The sequence below is a fragment of the Typopeltis vanoorti genome, chromosome 1 (genome assembly GCF_054136105.1).
Source record: "Typopeltis vanoorti isolate ZY-2024b chromosome 1, IOZ_Tvanoo_1.0, whole genome shotgun sequence".
Lineage (NCBI taxonomy): Eukaryota > Metazoa > Arthropoda > Arachnida > Uropygi > Thelyphonidae > Typopeltis > Typopeltis vanoorti.
The window spans coordinates 113,045,706-113,062,701 of record NC_143549.1 but is presented as its reverse complement, the minus strand read 5'-3'; the positions used below and the strand labels follow the sequence as shown (position 1 = coordinate 113,062,701).

The 16,996-nt window shown below is 34.9% G+C and overlaps 1 protein-coding gene across 2 annotated transcripts in view; it reads right to left on the bottom strand.

Moving 5' to 3' along the window:
* PCB (Pyruvate carboxylase) overlaps positions 1-16,996 on the bottom strand; it is a 553,291-nt gene that overhangs the window by 112,699 nt on the left and 423,596 nt on the right. For both annotated transcript variants that reach the window (XM_090392830.1, XM_090392839.1), the window contains one exon: positions 2,727-2,860. In XM_090392830.1, coding sequence (XP_090248956.1) covers positions 2,727-2,860 — 134 coding nt within the window. The remainder of the gene's footprint in view (positions 1-2,726; positions 2,861-16,996) is intronic.

Genomic DNA, 16,996 nt, shown 5'->3' with positions numbered 1-16,996 from the left:
TTCAAAAATGCTGGTAAGGCAATAACAGTTAATGGTGCTCGCTATCGCGACATGATAATCCAGTTTTTTGTGCCTAAATTGCAAGATATGGATGTGGACGACATGTGGTTTCAACAAGATGATGCCACATGCCATACAGCCTGAGAAACAATTCAATTACTGCATGAGTCATTTCCTGGTCGTGTAATTTCCCCTTTTGGTGATCAGAATTGGCCGCCCAGATCATGCGACTTAACGCCGTTGGACTTTTTTCTTTGGGGTTTTTTGAAGTCTAAGGTTTTGCCAACAAGCCCACGACCACCCACGCCTTGAAGGAGGAAATTGAGCGCTGTATCAACGAAATTCAGCCACATTTATGCAAAACGGTCATGGAAAATTTTGACAAAAGAGTGAGTATGTGCCAGCAAAGCCGTGGAGGCCATTCACCCGATATGCTATTCCATGCATAACCCTATACTGAATCAATATGAAATTACAATTTTTAATTAAAAACCTGTGTTTTCTATCAAAATTACTTCTTGCGTGAATTTTGGGACACCCTGTAGTACCACACACTTGAAAAAAGGACTAGAAAAATGAAATGCAACTGATTATAGTTATGTGTCTAAAAATTGCGCAGAAATGGACAGCATATCTATACCAACCAGACATAGGTCCAAATCCCAGTTTTGGATTCTGAATGAACAGAATTGGAATTTATTAATACTTCATTTAGAATCTAACATAATCTACCATTACCTGAGCAAAATTTGTTTTTTTTTTAAACTAATAGTCTCATGCTCATAATATAAAATCTATTTATGTAATTTCTTTCAAGTTATGTTAATTAATATTTATTTATTTATATATTTTTGGGATAAATTACAGTTATGAAAAGCTGTTTATTAAAATATCATTTATTTTGTGAATTTAATTCCTTTAATATAATGTTAAAAACTGTAATATGTGCAATTTTAATGTATCCAGGAAATTCCTTAAGATAACACTTGATTGGTTGTTGTGAGAAATTATGCAAATTTCTCCTAGTGCATGCCTTAGTGTGAGTTGCTGTATACTATGCACAAGGCCAGTTCGATATGAGCTAAACCAGTTAGAACCAAATTTTGGCAGGAAAACAAATGAGGGCTTGACTATAAGAGAGAAGAAATAAGAGCCAGGGACACAACGATAAAGGGAGAAGGAATATAGAGAAGCGGAAAAGTAGGAAGCAAGAAGGAAGGACTGGGAATCGCTTTGCACTTTGATTTACCTTTTTCGGAGTTCCAATTCTATTATAATTTCTTATCGCCTTGCACTGGAATAATGCAGGACAAGGGATAATAAGAATAAGAAAAGAAAGAAATTGGAAGTTAAGTTGAACCAGTGCAAAAAGATATATTCTCCCGAGTCTATTAATCAGTTACGGAAAGAGAAGATTCCTTTAAGTTTGCGTAGTCTCAAAGTGAAAGTCAACAATAATTTAGGTGTGTTCATAGGATTCTCGATGTGAAGAAGCTATACTGCTTATGCCAGTAAGATTATCTTTTCTATGCCTAGTGTGAAGTAGCAAACCTATTTCTAGCGAACATAATTTAATCCTTATTGCTGTATTTAACTATTCAAGATCGAATGTGTGATGTAGTGAGACAAATCCCTCTTGACGTGCCAAATATCGTACCATTTGGATTAATGGTTCAAGACTGAAAGTGTGATATAGAGAAGCCTGTTGTAAGAAACCTTAATGTAATATTGGAAACTGAAATTTCTGTGAACTATTCTGCTAGGTTGATAGAACTTTGAAATCTTCAAATGAATGTCTGATGGTTTATATTTTATAACTGTTCTGAATAGTTAAACTGAGGTGATATTTAACATATATTGAATAATAACTTTGATTAGAGTGAAGTTGTGATAGGAATCCTTGATAATGAAGAATAGAATCTGTATGCATAAGTTCTAATCGTAGTTATTATACTCAGCTGAGTAGTTTGCTAGTATCTCAATGAAAACTTAATTATTGTTTAACTATATTTTCCATACTAGATATCTTTGCTTTGATGTAAATTTATGCGACACTGCATTAAATGTTTTTATTTAAGTTTAATCTAGTGTTTGCCTGATTTCTTTCACTGCACCGCTCATTATAATATTTCGAATCTTAGTGGGAACCTTATATAATAAAGAGAACCTTGGCCTAAAATTAAGTTAGTTAATAATATAGATTGGTTGATTCCTCAACATTGCTCATGCAAATTTGAACATAGAGTGGCGCAGTATAAAAAAAAAAATTCTTTATGTTTGGATGAAGAGTCAACCAACAGCTAGTAAACACAAAAGAGAAGGAATTTTGATCCAACACCAGTGTGGGACAGATGTCTGTCTGTAAGGTGACAGATGATTACCTGTAGAGGCTAACAGTCAGCTAATATTGGGAGGCTAGGCATGGCAGTCTCATGCCAAGCTATGAGATTCATTTATCCATATTATTCCATGTCATAGTGGGATTCAAATCTACAGCCTAAAAACTGATGCATGCTATACACCGAGCCACCAAGGTTGGCAGAATTACAGAGGAATATTCCCATAAATTTTTCCTGGGAAAGGCTAAGAAAAATTATTTAAGATTAAATCAGTAAAGAAGAAACTGAGTTTAGGTCAAACAGAGGTTGTCATAATGTGATTTTTTACTTTAACGAACGTATTTTTATATATATTTTGCTTTTTATTAATACAATTTAAATATTTACCTTTATAGATAATATATGGGTTCCAGCTTTCACTAATTCATCTGCAAGTTTTAAATAATAATTGAGATCATATTTAGTTCTTGAGGGATCAGACACATCGCCAGTGTAAGAAATTGCACCTTCAACCACACCACCTACAGAGGTAAAAAGAAGGGAAAAAAATGTGGAAGCAAATTTACTTTACCTGAAATAAAGTAACTTATATGTTAAGAACTGAGCTTGAAAACAACAAACTTTTTCAATCCACAAACCCTTAATCTATCATCTAACATTCCACAGACCACTCGCCAAGTTGGTCACTTGACTTTGGATCCTCTCCACCACTTCTACATTGCCAAGAAACAGGTGACTAGACATGGGCACTATAATCCAGATGGATGTATCAAGGTCTCATACTGATAACTTATCTCTGAGTTACCTTGGCTAACCTCAGCAATATGTCTTCTGAACTTCAACCAAGTCCCCCTCCCCCAATTCCTAGTTTCAATTTCCTGGAGTATAGTTCTCTCAATGTGATACACAGTTCAGTTATTTGATGTTTTCAGTCATTTACTGAAGATGCAAAATTGAGGCAGTTAAATAATTTTGCAGTTGAATGTGAAGGATAATGGTTATGAATTTAATGTTACAAAATGTAAAGAGTATTATGCATTTCACAATAAGAAAATTGCATATCATCTCTCACAATTATAAACTACAGGTACAATTGATGAGGCTAGGGAATTGGGAGTTATGGACAAAGTTAAAATTTAGAGGGCATATTGCGGAAGTTAGCAAAATTGCTCAAAGGATAACTTGGATGTTGAAAAGCACACTGACAAGTAAAAGATGGAGGTTATTATTCCTCTTTATAAAGCTATGATTCGGCAGCATCTTGACTACTGTGCAAGGTTTGGTTACCTGGGTTTCTTGAGGATCAGGTGGTGGTGGAGAGGATCCAGAGACAAGTGACCAAGCTTGTCAAGCTTTCCCATGAGGAAGCATTCTACAGAATGCTTCCTCATGGGAAACATTCCATAGTTGATTGGTTGACTGACGAAAAAGAGGAGACATGACTGAAACTTACAAGTTACTAAAGAAGTTCTATAAGATTGACACAAAAGAAATTTTTCAATACACAACAAACAGAGGACCACAGCTACCTCTGGAAGTTGTGTAAGAGTGCAGAGGAGAAATGTTTTGCTTGGAAAGTGTTAAATGAGTGGAATGAATTGCCAGAAATAGTTGAATACCCTTACAGTGAATGAGTTTAAGGAGAGGTATGATAGGTAATGCGTGAATAATGGTTAGTGTGGTATCCCATGTTGAGTCTTCTGACTCCGTAGAGATGCCTATATAATAAAAACAAAGACAAGACTTCCCATGCTTTGAGAGAATGACTGACTTAGTTGTTTAATGGTCTTTCATCAGAGAGGATCAGAAAAGAGCAGAAGGTGAACTAAGACAGTATAATGCTTAAGAGTAGTGCTCTAAAACAGAAGTATTAAATTACATGACAGTTTGTATTTTATTTCATGGTAAGTGAAAAAATTAGACTTCTGTGCTGTTATATAACAATTAGCTCACAAAAACCAAAAGCACAATTTCATTAAAATACTATTTCTTCATGGTATACTTGAAACTCATATAGTCTATAAATGCCAAAAATGGTGATCACCAAAACCACCATTTCGGCATTAATAGATCCTCCTCAATAAGTTTATATTGTCTGCAATAATTAAAAATCTCCACACAGATGGTGCTAAACTGACTTAGCAAAAAGTTCATAAATTTCACATTTTCATATGTGCCTACACAGTAAAAATCTTATGTTTCAAGCAGAGGAACTTTCACAGTCAAATTTTACTATAGTAAATTCATAAGAAACAAAGAAATAATTAGTACAGTTAATAATGGAAAGTTTATTGTGAAAAACTGACATGTAAGCAGAAGGCAATGTAGACTAAATTACAGAATTATATTGTGAATTTCACACTTTTGTACTACCATTTCGCTATTAGTGTAAACTATTACAAATTGATGTTGACTTTTTTTTTTTTTTTTTTTTGCATCTAGTTCCCACCCACCAGAGGTTCTAAAAGCACATTTATACTGTGGGTGGGCTAAGTTTTTTTTTTCATTACTTATATTAAAAATTAACAACCTATTTTTCTACCCACTGCAGGGTGAAGGCCTCTCCAGTGGGAGGTTTTGGGTCTTCTACTCCCATGGTGACCCAGTCCATATTGGGAGAAGACAATCACAAACATCCATGCTTATGTGGGATTCAAACCATTTCGCTCTCTAACCAAGAGGCTGCTGGTTCGAATCCCGCATAGGCATGGATGTTTATGATTGTCTTCTCCCAATACCATAACCACTCAGCCAACAGGACCGGCATTTATATATATATATATATATATATATATATATATATATATATTTTTTTTTTTTTTTGTATTTTTTCATTTATTTTTACATAGGCCAGAAACCTGCTCTAGAGAACAAACATGGAATTTTCTCATCAGGTGATGAAATTCATCTCTTATCTAGAAACAATCACAAACATCTATGCTCACAGTGGGATTTGAAAGAGTAGTCTGATGACTGGACAAAAGATATGCTAACCACATTAATGATAACAGTAAAAATAACAGTATTTGTAATGTTAGTCTGGAAATTCAATTACCAGACCTTGATCTCAGTTAATTAAAGCTTCAGTTCTGATGTTAATTCAGTGCATCACTTCAAGAAGTGAAACTAAATTTTACATCCCCCCCCCCTTGTAAACTTCAGGGATCCAACTGAAACCCATGTAAGCATGGGTTTCAGTTCCAACAAGACTTCACATGGGAATGCAAATATGCAAGAAATAAATGCATGTACAATATTCAAAAGTTCTGGGTTGAGACCAAAACAGTCCTATATTATGAACTGAAAAATGAATTGAATGCTACTCTTGCCATGTTCTGAACATTGGTTCCAAGGTTTATCACAGAGTGAAATACATTTAAATCAGAATTCTTTGGTTTACTAGAATTGGAAGAGGGAAAAATAGAGCATCTGGCTTAGCACTAACTTCAAATTCTCAAGTGTGTGTGTGTGTGTATACACACACACACACACACACGCTAACAACAGAGCTATCAAAAACTGTGTGATCACAGTTTTTGATAGCTCTGTTGTTCAAAAGAAAGATTCCGGTATTGCGACCACGTTTATTAAGATAAATAAAAATAAACAAACCTGACAAGTTTCGTATGTCATTTGACTTACATCTTCAGGGATTAAAGGTAATTTCTCATTTCTTGTGTTTAAACTTTTAGTTACCTTTAACCCCTGAAGATGTAAGTCAAACGACGTACGAAACTTGTCGGGTTTGTTTATTTTTATTTATCTTAATAAACATGTGGTCGTAATACCGGAATCTTTCTTTAGAACTGCTAAACCACAGAAACCTACTCCCCACAGAGCCTACAAAGCTCTGTTGTTGTTGTTAGTGTGTACTGTTTCTGTCAGTCTTTTTTGTATATACTTTTACACCTGATAAAGTTGGCTTACCAACGAAACTAGTTGTGTCCTTATTAAACTTTATTCTTAATTATCTCAGTGGTTTAAGTCATTAAAATTATAGAACATATATATATACATATAATTTTTATTACCCAAGACCCCATGGAGTCAAAGACTCATAGGAGGTCCTTTTATCATACACACAGATCATCATACCATGCTTTAAACACACTCAAATTCTCTGCAGGCACCACACTCTCAGGTAAGGCATTCCAATCATTCACAACTCTGCATGAAAAAAACCTGCTTCTCACTCCCCTACTCACACCCTCTTTATACAGTTTCCAGGGGATGACCTCTGGACTATAGGAAAGAGAACAAATTTTAATTGCACATTCTGCATATATTTTTTCATTATGAAGATTTTAGATAAGTGACAGTTTAAGTTGATGCAACATTTCAAAACTTAAATGTTAATTCTGAATTTTAATTTTTATAATTTCAGTCTTCTAATTCATTCTAACATCTTCAATTATATTTTTTCATGTTGTCATGTGTTCTTTATGTATGGTTCCTGCCAATGGTTTGGAGTCTGATGGCAAATGTATGATTTCTCAACATTTCCTTTGTCCAGTGATTTCTTTTGTTCTGCTTCCCTAAATTTTCTTTCTTTTATTACTGGCAATTTTTCCTTTGTGTGCTATCAACATACATCATTTGCTTTGTCTATTGACTGTGATGTTACCAGATAGGAAATTCAGCTTGCTACTGTGAAGCTTTTGAGCTTTTTATGTTGTAAAATAGCATTCATTCTATGGAACATAGGCTGGAATTTTTCTGTATTTTGTTATAGTGCATTTTATTGTAATGGTGTTCTCTATAGTAAGCATCTACTATGGATCACATTATGAAGGAAAATGGCAATCCACTTGGCATCAGAAGAGGACATATTCAAGTCAGTTCTTTATTTATACAGATGATATCATGCTAGGTGGTAACAGACCAGATAATTTTGCACCCCAGGCAGATTCTGTGTGTGATCTTCCTAAGTTTTTTTTTTATACTTAAGTACTTTCTAATTGTAAGTAATTTGTCAAATTATTAATAATTTCAGAACTTCAATATTTCTACTTGTCATTTTAATTCACTCAGATATACTTACATAAATTATTACAAACAAAAATTATTAATTTCACACTAATTTTAATTTAATCAATTATAATTTAGATATTTTTTTTTTAATTTTAAATCTGCAAAAGCTTTTATTCTTTCACTAATTGTCTATTTTCTGAGCATCTTCAATAGCTAAAGAATTTAATCTCTCACTCCCAGTTGTCAATTGCAAATATGTTTTGATAAGTTTTAATTTGCTAAAACTTCTTCCAGCTGTTGCTACCATTATAGGAATTGTCAGCAAAATTCTCAATGTGACCCATGTATTTGAAACTATATTTTGCAAATTGCTTGCTTTTAAAATTTGTAAAGTTTCTAATGGCGAATTGATCAACTGTATAGAGATTTAATTTCTTCAAAGAGTTCGTTCCCATCAATGTCACTACTATTTTCATCATTAAGAATTGAATGCAAATCCATAGAATGCTTTCTTAATTCATTTAAATCACCTATTTTAGTTAAATTAAAGAGAAAACCCCAATTTTTGTTCATAAGTTTTTATTTGCTCAAATCTTTAGTTTTGGCACCCTGGGTGGGTGCTCGGTCAGCCTGTCCCTTAATCCAGTCCTAATGCAAGTACAAATAAATCCACTGATTCTTTAAAAAAAGTAACTTCTGTAACAGAATTAGTATGAAAATCAGAAAGGCAAACTATGAAAATACATAAGAACATACAGACAAGTGAAATATTTCCAATCTGTGGGTACAATTTTAATGAACACAGCAACCAAATTTGAGGAGATAACAGAATGAGCAAAGCTGATATGGTAAGGGAAAAGAGGAATAAAGTTATATGGTGTAAGAGAGAAATTAGTCAAACCACTAAACTAGTGGTATACAAGACTTGTGTTCAAATTCATTTTAACTTATGGATCTATGAACTTAGAAATAAGATAATTACAGTAATCCCCGATTAGTGGGTTTTTGATTAGTGCATCATATTTTTTGATACCCAAATTCGATTAGTGCGCCTCTAAAATTTGATTTGTGCACCTATATACATCTTAAAAATAAATGTTACAGATTTTAAAAATTTTCTATCTACACATTTTTATGCCTAACTATTTTAAAAAATCACTCACCAGAATGAAATAATTTAGTTACCGATTTAAAACATTTTACAAAGTTATTTTTAATGGCATACTACACTACTTCCATATACACTATGTTTCAAATTTTTACCGCCAAAATTTATGTCGTCTGCTATAGTACACCCACAGATTCGAGACTCTTCAACACTTCTGCATGTTACAAAAAGGAGAATCTGTTCCGATGATAGGGTAATCAATCCATCTTCTGAGATGAGTCGTTTATTATTACACATCGGAAAATTAACTTCTCTTTTATGATCATTGTATTTTTTAAAGTGGTAACTATTTTGCTTGTATACAGTTGGGAAATTTTATCTATAAAGCACGTGACTTCACGTGTTGGCAGCCAATTCGTACGTCCTTCATTTCTTTCTCCATTTAAATCATAACGTTCAAGAGTTAATTAAATCTCATTCTGAAGAATTGAGCGATTCCGATCTGCTAAATTTAGATGCACAGCAGGAAGATCCCGAAGAATATGAAGAAAATTTAACCACTGATTACAAAGATAATAAGCCAAAAGGCTATTTTACCGGTGAATTTGTTAATTAAGAGGGAGATGTTAAATCCAGTTTTATTTTATAGCTGGGTACGAAACTCGGGTCGAAATCCATCGACATCCATAGAGTTTCAATGCCGAAAAAACTATCGGCAGAACCAAGTGTAAATGATCACTCAGGTAGTACAACACCAGGGCAACAGCAACTCGATGCAAAGGTGGAGCAAGCTCCGTCACTAACTTTAATATTCTCTCATAATGTAAAACCCAGCTCCTAAGAGATGTATAATACTGTTTTACATTATGAGAAGAGGTCACTACCCAGACCTGTTTCAACTTTTTTTGAGGTCTCATCAGTGAGTAGGTAGACCTGGAATATCAACGTTTTAAGTGAACTGAAACTTGCATACCTCTACTATTGAATTGCCGAAGTGGTGTACTATATATTGTTAAATATTGTTAATTACAAAGATAATAGGCCGAATTTGTTAATTAAGAGGGAGATGTTAAATCCTGTTTTATTTTATAGCCGGGTATGAAACTCGGGTCGAAATCCATCGACATCCATAGTTTCAATGCCGAAAAAACTATCGGCGGAACCAAGTGTAAATGATCACTTGGGTAGTACAACACCAGGGCAACTCCATGCAAAGGTGGAGCAGGCTCCGTCACTAACTTTAATATTCCCTCATAATGTAAAACCCGGAGCTTGCTCCACCTTTGCAAGGAGTTGCCCTGGTGTTGTACTACCCAAGTGATCATTTACACTTGGTTCTGCCAATAGTTTTTTTGGCATTGAAACTATGGATGTCGATGGATTTCGACCCGAGTTTCGTACCCAGCTATAAAATAAAATGGGATTTAACATCTCCCTCTTAATTAACCACTGATAGTCAGCCAAAAGAGATTTCACAGAAACAATTTGAAAATATTTTTCGTACAATCAAAGTTTTTGAGCAGCAATGCTCAAAAACTTCGATTCGAAAACTTCGATTTCGAAAAGGGTGAAGGAATTTAATAATTCCTTCACCCTTTTCATTACTGCTTCTTGATAAGAAATATTTAAAGAAATTTAAAGAAAATACTTAAAGAAATTTATAAAGAACATTAAAAACTTAAACTCCCTTTTGACCTCTAGACATTTATCGACCCCCTTGGATAGCCACATCGACCCCCAGGGGTCGATGTCGACCACTTTGCCAATCCCTGACTTAGATATAAATTAAATTTACCAAGAAATGATATTATTGTTTAATCCTTTATCCAAGTGTAAGAAACAATGTTTATGCATGAAGTATCTTCATAACTAGGCTACTTGTATATAAATGCTAATGACTTCAGTTAATTGCATTAGCATCTCCCATAATGCAAAGCACACATCTCTTCAGGAGTGCATAATGCTATGCATTATGGAAAGGCTACCCAGTCTGGTTTTTACCCTTGAGGTGAAAAAGTAAAAGGGATTCATCATATGCTTAGAATGGTTAGTATAGGGGTGCAGGAGAGCCTGATAGTATTACGAGAATGAAAAGACAGATGGATAGTATGAGAGATAGAAAAAAGGCCTCAGCTCTTTTATATCACATAGCCAAAGCTATATTGTTTTTTATTTTTCAGTCTCATGCAGCTGAACAAAAAGACTAACTGAAACCAAAGTGCAAAGATGACCAGGGGGTGATATCTAAATTAATTGCCTTGAGTTAGCCTTTTCTGCCTAGGATTGCTCACCAGTCATTCCTGCAAATGACCATAATACCACACTGAACTAAGATGATGGAACTATATTTTTTTTTTAAAAAAAGAGGCCTCTCATAGTAAAAATAGACAGAATTTTATCTCTCTGGTGAATACTGCATAATGTGGATGGTCTCCACCACCTAGCTGAAAATTTGGTATCCCCCATAATGCTTATTTCTAAATACAAAAATCATCACCCTGAACAATAATAATTCCATAATATAATATTGTAAAGCATTTGTATGTCAAATTTCTGGTTATCAAATCCATGTTTTTTCCTAACTTTCCATAAGTGATATTTTAATTCATTAATCATAAAAATTAAAATTTTCTACTCATTTCTGACAGGTAGGGGATATTACAAAAGTAGTAGTAACTGAGTGCCCTACATTAGATAATCTGTTCCAAATATGAAAGGGAAAGGGGCAGATGTAGAATGCAATGCATGTTTTACCATTTCCAATCTGTAACAGATGTTACAGACTGGACTTTCACTGTTAAAGTACCTCCATTTGATGGCATTTACTGGAAGGTGACCATATGCAATACCCCATGTAAGATCCATCCTGTCAGGGTATCCTTGGAACCTCAATAAGTAATGAAACAAAGTGCTATTGTCAGTACCCAACTGTGGATATTCATGGCAAAAGAGGTTAAAAATATATACACGTTTGCACAAGAATAATGTTTAATTTGCAAAATATTTCTTGTGCAAACATGTATATATTTCTAATCATTATGTCACAAGTATTGTTAAAAAATCAAAAGAGGTTAACGATGACTTTATATCAAGTTTTGCTTTCATTAACAGAAAGCATGTCAATGCAGAATGTTGTAGCAATCTTAGAGTTAAACAAAGAATGTTGTAATATTCAGGAGCAATCTCAGCTTTTGGATGTTTATAATCATTCTCCAAATAGCAAGAGATGCAAACCCAGATAATAATGGAGAAAGTCTGCACATTAGTATTTGGTCTGCAACATTTTATGAATTTCTGAAGCTGTATTGCTCAAATAGCAGAATTTTAATATTGGAAGCCCAAAGCCTCCAGAAATTCCTTTTTAACTTTTTGGTACTGGCTGGACCAGTATCAAGAAGTTAAATTGCTTTTCTTCAATTTCTATAATGTCTGTAATATTTACTATAAACAACTGACCAATAAAGATTATGGTTTTATGTACTATGTCTTTAGAAGAAAAGGAAAGTGGCTCAATTTTCCCAGCCTTCTAAGGCTTCACTGTTTTTATATACAAGTTCTTGAACTGGTAATACTGGGTAAGTGGAGAAGAGAATTCCAAGTGTAGTGAGAGGTTCTCTCTTAGTGATTGACCAAAAGGGAATGCTTTCGAGATCCTGCTTTACAAAAACTTTTAAATTTGTCTTGTAGGCACTGGCAGTTAATCGACTGATTTTGCTGATTTTTTCCAAAATACCAAAAAATATGTATATGGAATCATTATTCTTCAAAGTGCCTACTACATCATCAGCATATGCTCCTTATTTTCCCTTAATACTTGATGAAACTGTTATCCCTCACATAGCATGTATTGTAAACTTCCTGCAAGAAAGGTTTTCAAGAACCAATGCAAAGAGCAACAGACTAAGAAGACAACCTTGCTTGACTGCTTTTTGCATTTTTACCAGGCCTGATAGGAACCTATTAACCAGGAGTCAGGTAGTTGAGTAGCATAGGCTTCATGAATAATGGATAGCAGCCTTCTGGCCACACCAACTTCTGAAGAATGTGAAACAAAAAGGCATGCCAGATATTGTCAAATGTTTGAGTAAGGTCCACTGATGGCACTACCATTGGCTACTTTTTCATATTAACTAGACATAGTAGATCGCATAGCAGAAACAGATTAAATTCTACTGTTCGGCCTAAAACTCCATACACCTGTGTGCTTTTAATTATGTCATTCCTACTTTGAGCCTGTTTATAGGCCTCCATCTCTTTCATATTTACGAATTTAGGGACAGAAAACACACGTGCTGAAATGATTATTTTACTTATTATTAATAAAATAACGACGTTTCGACCCCTGTATTGAGGTGATCATTAGAGAAATACATGTGTATATGAAGACATGCTACATGCTCTTGCTCTCTACAAAGGTAAATTGAATCTATGCTGTTAATTGATCTTTTACTTAGCCTGACCTCTGGTGGCAAAAAAAAAAAACCTGCTAAAGTCCTCCCGTACTAGGCTTTTCTGCATGACTTGTACAGTTCAGGTTGCTATACTAAAATTTTTTTCTGGACTTGTACCGTTCAGGTTGTTACTGAATGTTAAAAAAAAAAAACTTCAAATCTTCTTGTATTGAGATTTTTCTTTGGTTTGTTCTCGTTGCTATAATAGTTGTAAATAGTCCTCCACATTTCTGGAATGGTTAGACCATCATTTTTGTTCGGATTACGTATGGGTTGTGTTTGAGCATTTCACATGCTTCTTTAAATTTCCTCTAGAACCAGGTTTTGGTGTAGTGTAGGGACTTGGTACCTTTCCAATCAATAATACTCAACCAATCAACTCTTTATTAAGTTATGATCTCTATTAGGGGGTGCTTAAGGGTCAAAGCTGTATAACTGAGAGGAGACCTCCACATAGCCTTTAAAGGAATGCGGAGAACCGACCAGGGCTTCTGACCTAATGTCCAATCCTCACCTTCTCGTGGTGCACCCTGTTGGGTATCTACTTTGATACTAAACGAACGAGGATGGGCTGGCAATTTGGGATTTAGCCGACCAAATTGTATTCTTATTGGTTAAACCAAAATAAAAAATGATGGTACAACATGACAAAATTTCATGCCGGCTGGGGCGTCGCCCGGTTAAACAAGGCCCCCGTTGTTTTCGCCAGGGAACCAGGGCGAACAGCGAAAAGTCAGCTACTGGAACAAATCTGAAAACAAATCCCAACTCAACATCACCAGAGTTAAAGATCGGTACTATCAAAGTAAGAAGCCTGAATGGCAAAGAAATGGAGCTAGCTGAGGAATTAGATAAGTACCAGATCGACATAATAGGGGTGACTGAAACAAAAAAGACCAAAACTGGTGAGATCTTTCTGAGCAATAAATACAAAATGTTATATTCAGGCAATAACAATCAAGGAAAAGAAGGAGTAGCCATAGTATTCAACACAAAATACGAGGCTAATCTTCTTGAATGGCAGTCAGTCTCAAGTAGAGTAATGTGGGCAAATATGAGAATGGGGAACTGGACAATGAGACTTATTTGTGCCTATGGTCCCACAGAAGGTTCTACTAAGGTAGAAGTGGAGGAATTTTTTGAGGCTTTAGAAAAAGCAACTGACACAATGAAAAAGGAAAAGTTGGTCCTTGTTGGCGATCTAAATAGTAGAGTAGGAAATGATTGTGAGACATACAAAAATATTTTGGGAAAATTTGGAGAAAAGAGCAAAGCTAATAATAATGGCAAATACCTGTTGGATTTCTGCTCAGGACATGGACTGGTTATTACTAACACCATGTTCCAACATAAAAATATGCACAAATTCACATGGAGAGAAGAGGCTAGGAATAAGAAAAGTCTCATTGACTATGTTATTGTTGATAGTGATGTTTTCTCCCTGGTGCAGGACACCAGAGTGTACAGAGGATTTGAAATTGGAAGTGATCACTATTTAGTCTTGAGCAGGATAAAATTGAATTTCATATTGAAAAGAATAACATGTAAGAAAGTTTTAAAGCGAATAAAAGTTGAGCAGCTCTCAGATGTAAACTGTAGACTAAAATACAGAAATATTATTGAAAAGAAAATGAAAGAGTTTGAGAACAGGAATCAAACCTTGGAGATTCAGTGGCAAACTCTGAAGGAAACATTGATTGATTCTGCCAGAGAGGCATGTGGTGAGGTTGTGTGCAAAGATAAAAAAATCAGAACTCCCTGGTGGACACAGGAAGTTAAAGAGGCAGTGAAGGAAAAGAAGAAAGCATATCAAAAGTTCCTGGCAAATAAGTCAGCTTTTACTCTTACAGAATACAGAGACAAATGTAAGAAAGCTAAACAGTGTGTAAAACTAGCTAAACAAAAGTCATGGGAGGACTTTGGCAAGAATATAGAAAATAAATATCAAGAAGGTGGCAAAATATTCTGGAGGTTGTTGAAGAAGCTTAGGAATGGAGGAAAGAGTGCTGTAAAAGGAATTAGAGATGATAAAGGTGAAATGAAAACAGGAGAAAAAGATATCCTTGAAGTATGGAGTAATTACTTTGAAAAACTGCTAAATGAAACAAGCAGTGATGACAGCACAGTGATAAAAAACACTGACCAGGCATGCAGTCAGGAATACATATATACATACTTGAAGTAGAAAAAGCCATCAAAGGCTTGAAATGTGGAAAGGCAGCAGGAGTAGATGATATTCGACCAGAAATGCTGAAGTATGGTGGTATAAGAGTCTTACAGTGGCTGCACTGCATAGTTCAGAAAGCCTGGACAGAGGGACGAATTCCCGATGATTGGAGTAGAGCTCTCATAGTACCCATATATAAAAAGGGAAATAAAACTGAATGTGAGAATTACAGAGGTATTTCCCTACTGAGTGTTCCTGGCAAGATCTATGCAAGTATACTTGAGAAACGGTTGAGAAGAATTGTGGAAGAAAAGCTTGGTGAAGAACAAGCTGGATTCAGGCCAAATAGAGGCTGTCAGGATCAGATCTTCACTTTACGACAAATAGTCGAGAAAGCATGAGAATATAACAAAGATCTGTATTTAAGTTTTGTCGATTTGGAAAAGGCATATGACAAGGTGCCAAGAGAGAAGCTATTCAATACGCTGCAGTTATATGGTGTCAATGGGGCATTATATCAAGCAATACTTAGTCTTTATTTGAGTTGTGAGTCAGCAGTTAGAATTGAAGGAAGTACAGGAAGATGGTTTAATGTTAAATCTGGTGTGAGACAAGGATGTACATTATCCCCTCTGTTATTCATTATCTATATGGATCACATTATGAAGGAATGTGGTATTAAACCTGATATAAAAATTGGAGATGTTAATGTCAGCTCTTTGCTTTATGCGGATGATGTTATACTTCTAAATAAATCCGCTACAAGTCTGCAAGATTCTCTGACTAAATTGAATAGCTGTTGTAATAGATATGGTATGAAGGTCAGCAATAAAAAGACAAAGACAATGAAAATAGGCAGAATCATTGAAAATGTCAACTGTGTTGTGAATGGAGAACCTGTGGAACAAGTAAAACATTTCAGCTACTTAGGCACAATTTTTACTGAAGATGGTAAACTAAATATAGAAATAGACAACAGAATCAGCAAAGCTGGTATCGTGGGAAGTCAATTGAATAAATTCATATGGAATAAGAAAGAAATTAGTCGGAACACTAAATTAGCTGTATACAAGACTGTGTTCAAACCAATTTTAACTTATGGATCTGAGAGCTGGGTCAGAAGTAAAACACTTGACCAAAGACTAGAGACCGCAGATATGAGAGTCCTGAGAAAGATTAGAGGCGTGAACAGATGGCATCAATGGCAATATCATATTAAAAATGAGTATATTAGGAAAGAACTTGACATTGTCAGCATCCAGGAATGCGTTAGCAGAGCTAATCTCAGATGGTATGGTCACTTAAATAGAATGGGAGAGGAAAGATTAGCAAAACAAGTGTTCTCTGCCAGGTTGGCAGGAAAACGACCCAGAGGAAGACCAAGATATAGGTGGATTGATACGGTACAAAGTGCCTTAGACGATAGAAATATAAGATCTGATAATGTTGGAGTCTTGACAAGTAACAGACTGATTTGGAGGAAAATTGTAGATAGGAAGTTAGTAATGATGTAATTTTTTCATGTAGTACTGTCATATCCTGTACACCCCTTGAGGGTACATGGCAGGAATTGGATAATGATGATGATGATCTCTATTAGGTTTTGGGATGAGGATGGTATGGCCTGCGACAAATTCACTTGGTATGTGTCCTGTAGAGAAAAAAAGAATTAAACAGTATAACTAGAATGGAAAAAATAAAATCCTAGGCCTCGTGATAAAGTTATAACCCTAGACCACCAGTCCTGGGATTTCTTTGTCTGGCATTCTTCATAGGCTGTTGTAAATTCAGCTGCTATATTGGGTCTATTGGATATTAAGAAAGCCATTAATGTTCCAATAGTTATAATTTCCCACATTAACTACTGTATTCAGACAAATTTTTATAGTGTTTTTAAAAGGAGTCAAAGATGACTTGGGTGGTGGACATGTCGTCTTTTCCATTAATGCAGATTTGGGCG